The following is a 3286-nucleotide window of genomic DNA, read 5'->3' as shown; positions in this document are numbered from 1 at the left end:
CCCACGTGACTCCATATATGCAATAAATGTTTAGCGCCAGCAACCAAGTCTTTCTGTCTTCTGGACTACTCCTACTATCCTCAATAACGATGCAAAAGAAAATAGTGTTTAAATTTGGAATGAAATCTCATGACTTGCAACCAGTTAGACTTGTAGTTCAAACCAAATAAATTTAGCGATTGAGCATGATAAATTTAAAACAAGTGCATCAAATCTTATGAAAAGTAAAACTTTGGGCATTAAACTTACAGGTAGATATTTTCCCATAATATGTACAGCAAAGCAGACAGTCAAGACCTTAGCTTCATGATACTGGTTAAAAGTTAGAGTTTGTTTGGTGGAAGTAAGATCAAAACATGAAACACAGGGCCACCCAATACTTTGGGACCCTTACCTGGCCGTACACAAACATGTTCAGTTTCCCTGTCAGGGATGACAAGTGCTAAAAGTGAATAAAAAATTACAGTTTTGGTGTCATTTTAACCAGGGAGTCAAGGGCAATTCACTGGAGTAAACATTAGAATCCTCACATCAGCAGGACAGGAGCCACAACAGTTATTGTGGTCCATGAAGAGTAAAACTCAACTATGCAAATTACTGGTTTCAAAGGAGGCTTCAATTGTCAGACACAGTATTTCTACCCCACACAATCAGTCAATAATCATGCAACAAGAAAATATTGTTTAACCCTGTATATATGAATAGGTGGGTACGATATGAAAATAAGCCAAGAAGTAGAAACCCAAGTCTAGCCAAAAGTCAGGGAGCGCTCAATACTCGGAAGGGGTCATATGGAGTTTGACTCTCCGCGCAGACACGTATAAAAAGTGACTTAAAACATACAATTGTGGTGTCATTTCCACCAGGAAATCAACTGCAATTTAGTGGACTCAGTGTGTATTTATTTTATTATTACCTCCTTAACCATCACAATAATCTAGCAGGTCCTCGTCCTGCAGCTCTCCATACCGTGCAATCTTCTGCGCCAGCAAAGCCTCTAGTGTCGCAATTCCCGTACGCAACGCAGCCATTTCCTCCTCTCTCTCTTCTCTCTCTCTGCGCCGCTTGGCCTCTCGTTTGGAGTCCGCGATGCCCGTCTCCTCGTCGCCCTCCCCTGCACGGCTGGCTTCTACCTCAGGCTGGGGCTCCTCGGTGCGACCCTCAGCGCTTACGCCTTCTTCCTCCACGACTGTCGGCTCGTCCGGCTGCTGCTGCTGCTGCTCCTCCTCCTCCTCCTCCTCGTCCGTGCTGACCTCGAATAACTGCTGCGTCTCTGCTGACGTGAGACCCATTGTGCGCAACACCTGGCGCACACTTTGGCGACATGTTGCTGCCACATCTCCGATGTAGGCGCGCGTCATTGCTAAGGCTTCATCACGGTCGCCTGCCAGCAAAAGACAACATTTCACGGGCCTGCACACTTCCGCTGATGCGGCTGTGTCTGTCGCACTCTAGAGCGGGCCCGTCCGCCGAACGCGTCGTTGCCTACTGCCCAGGGGCCGGCCCCTCACCCTGGGCAGTAGGCAACGCTGCGTTCGGCGGACGGGCCCGCTTCTGGTGAGCACAAAGCGCGCTGTAGAGGCGGAGTGCCGCCACCGTCCTTAATCCACCCTGCTGCTATGTACTCACGTCCAATTCCTAGTAATTGAAGGTCCTTCGGCGGGATGCCAGGCCCTATAATTGTGGACACCTGCACTATGGTGCCCGGCGTGTGGTCAATTCTCCGACATTTAAACCCCGGATACTCTATGATTTCGTTCGTGTCGGTTCCCTCCACTACGAAAACGAGTTTAAAGAAAAGAATCCAACCTACAGGCTTTACCCCAAATAAATTGATACCTTGATAAGTTGAAACAACCAGTGAGGGGCACCACTGACCGCATTTGAAAAAAGTTCCGTCAAAGCACGGATCGTGGAAGCAGATGATACATATGTAATGATCAAGCCTTGCATTATATTATTTCAGTACAGGATGTGGAGGTTTCAAAGATCTAACACCCACATTTACAGAATGTTGTTGCTATCTATACCACTATTCATATCATACAAGGTCCCCACTGCCGTTTTATTCTCCTTCAGTGTTTAGAATGGCATGATATGGTCCTTGCGGGTCGAGCCAAACCGGGCCGAGTTCCGACCGCCGGGCGAGCCGAGCCTGGCCGAGGTGCGATTCGAGCCGAGCAGTGACGCCGGGCCGAGCCGAGCCCGGGCCTCGAGCGCGGCTTCGGTGCAGCCTGCCGCTGCCGGAGGGAGGGAGGTAGAAGGGAGGGGGAGGGGGGCTGACGCTGCGGAGCCTGGCGGCTGTGGCGCGGGCCACCGACCAGCCGCCCCCCTGTCTATCTTCTACTGGTGACGTCACGCTTTCTGCCTTGCTCTGCACGGTGCTGCATGAGAGTACAAGCAATGACACATTTGACAAATCATTCTTATTAATTTTAGTCATGTGAAATGTTTAAAGTTTCAGTTACAAATGTATCATCTGCTAAAAAAGAGCCCAATTATTTTTCATCCGGCGCCAAGATCATGGAGCCCGACCGTCGGCGGCCCGTCGGCCCGTCGGCCCGTCGGCCACCGCTGACCCGCTCCACGGCGTGCTGGCGGCGTACCGGCTAATGGCCACGCCGGCGGCCATGGTCTCGCATGGACCTGCTGGCTCCACAGGGGGCGGCCGCGGAGGCCCGGGGTCGGGCGGGCCTTTGGAGGGAGGACTGGCCCGGCAGGTCACGGGGTGCAGTCCCACCTCCCCCGCCAGGGTACAGGCGCTGATGCCATTTCGGCTAGCACCATCACACGGAGGGCCCCAGGCAGCGCTGCAGGGTTGCCGCCAGTCAGAGCCTGGATCGGTTCCGGTCGCCACATGTCGCACTGCCCGGGCACCCTCAACCGTCCCCTCCCCCCCCCTCTCTCTCTCTCTCTCACTCTGTCCCTCTCTCTCTCTCTCGAAGGACGCGCCGTGCGTTGCCTCTCTGTTTCCGCAGTGCTGCCAGGCTCCGGGCTCCTGGCTGCTAGTAGGCAACCCGCCCGCAGCCGTGCATGCGGTACAGCATAACTACACATGCGCGGTCTCCGCGGACTTCAGACCCACCCCCCTCCCCACCTCACACACACACACACACACACACACACACACACGCCTGCAGCAGCAGCGCCGCTGCGGCTGCTGCAGCGGAAGGGTCACTCCGGGCCCGATGGGGCGCATGTCATGCTGCGTGCGAGGCGGGGCGGGGCTGCGGCTGCAGCAGCACAAGGGCTGGCGGGTGCCCTCCCCCGCTGTACCCCGCTGCCC

The 3286-nt window shown here is 54.2% G+C and overlaps 1 protein-coding gene across 1 annotated transcript in view; it reads right to left on the bottom strand.

Annotated features, from left to right (window-relative positions):
* Window positions 1-892: 892 nt before the first annotated feature.
* LOC127751120 (uncharacterized) overlaps window positions 893-3286 on the bottom strand; it is a 38782-nt gene continuing 36388 nt past the window's right edge. The window contains exon 3 of the mRNA XM_052274198.1: window positions 893-1384. Coding sequence (XP_052130158.1) covers window positions 921-1384 — 464 coding nt within the window. The 3' untranslated portion in view covers window positions 893-920. The remainder of the gene's footprint in view (window positions 1385-3286) is intronic.

This window comes from Frankliniella occidentalis, unplaced genomic scaffold, assembly GCF_000697945.3.
Source record: "Frankliniella occidentalis isolate FOCC.00 unplaced genomic scaffold, Focc_3.1 Scaffold349, whole genome shotgun sequence".
NCBI lineage: Eukaryota > Metazoa > Arthropoda > Insecta > Thysanoptera > Thripidae > Frankliniella > Frankliniella occidentalis.
Note: the sequence above shows the minus strand (reverse complement) of the source record. Positions and strands in the feature narration are given on the sequence as shown.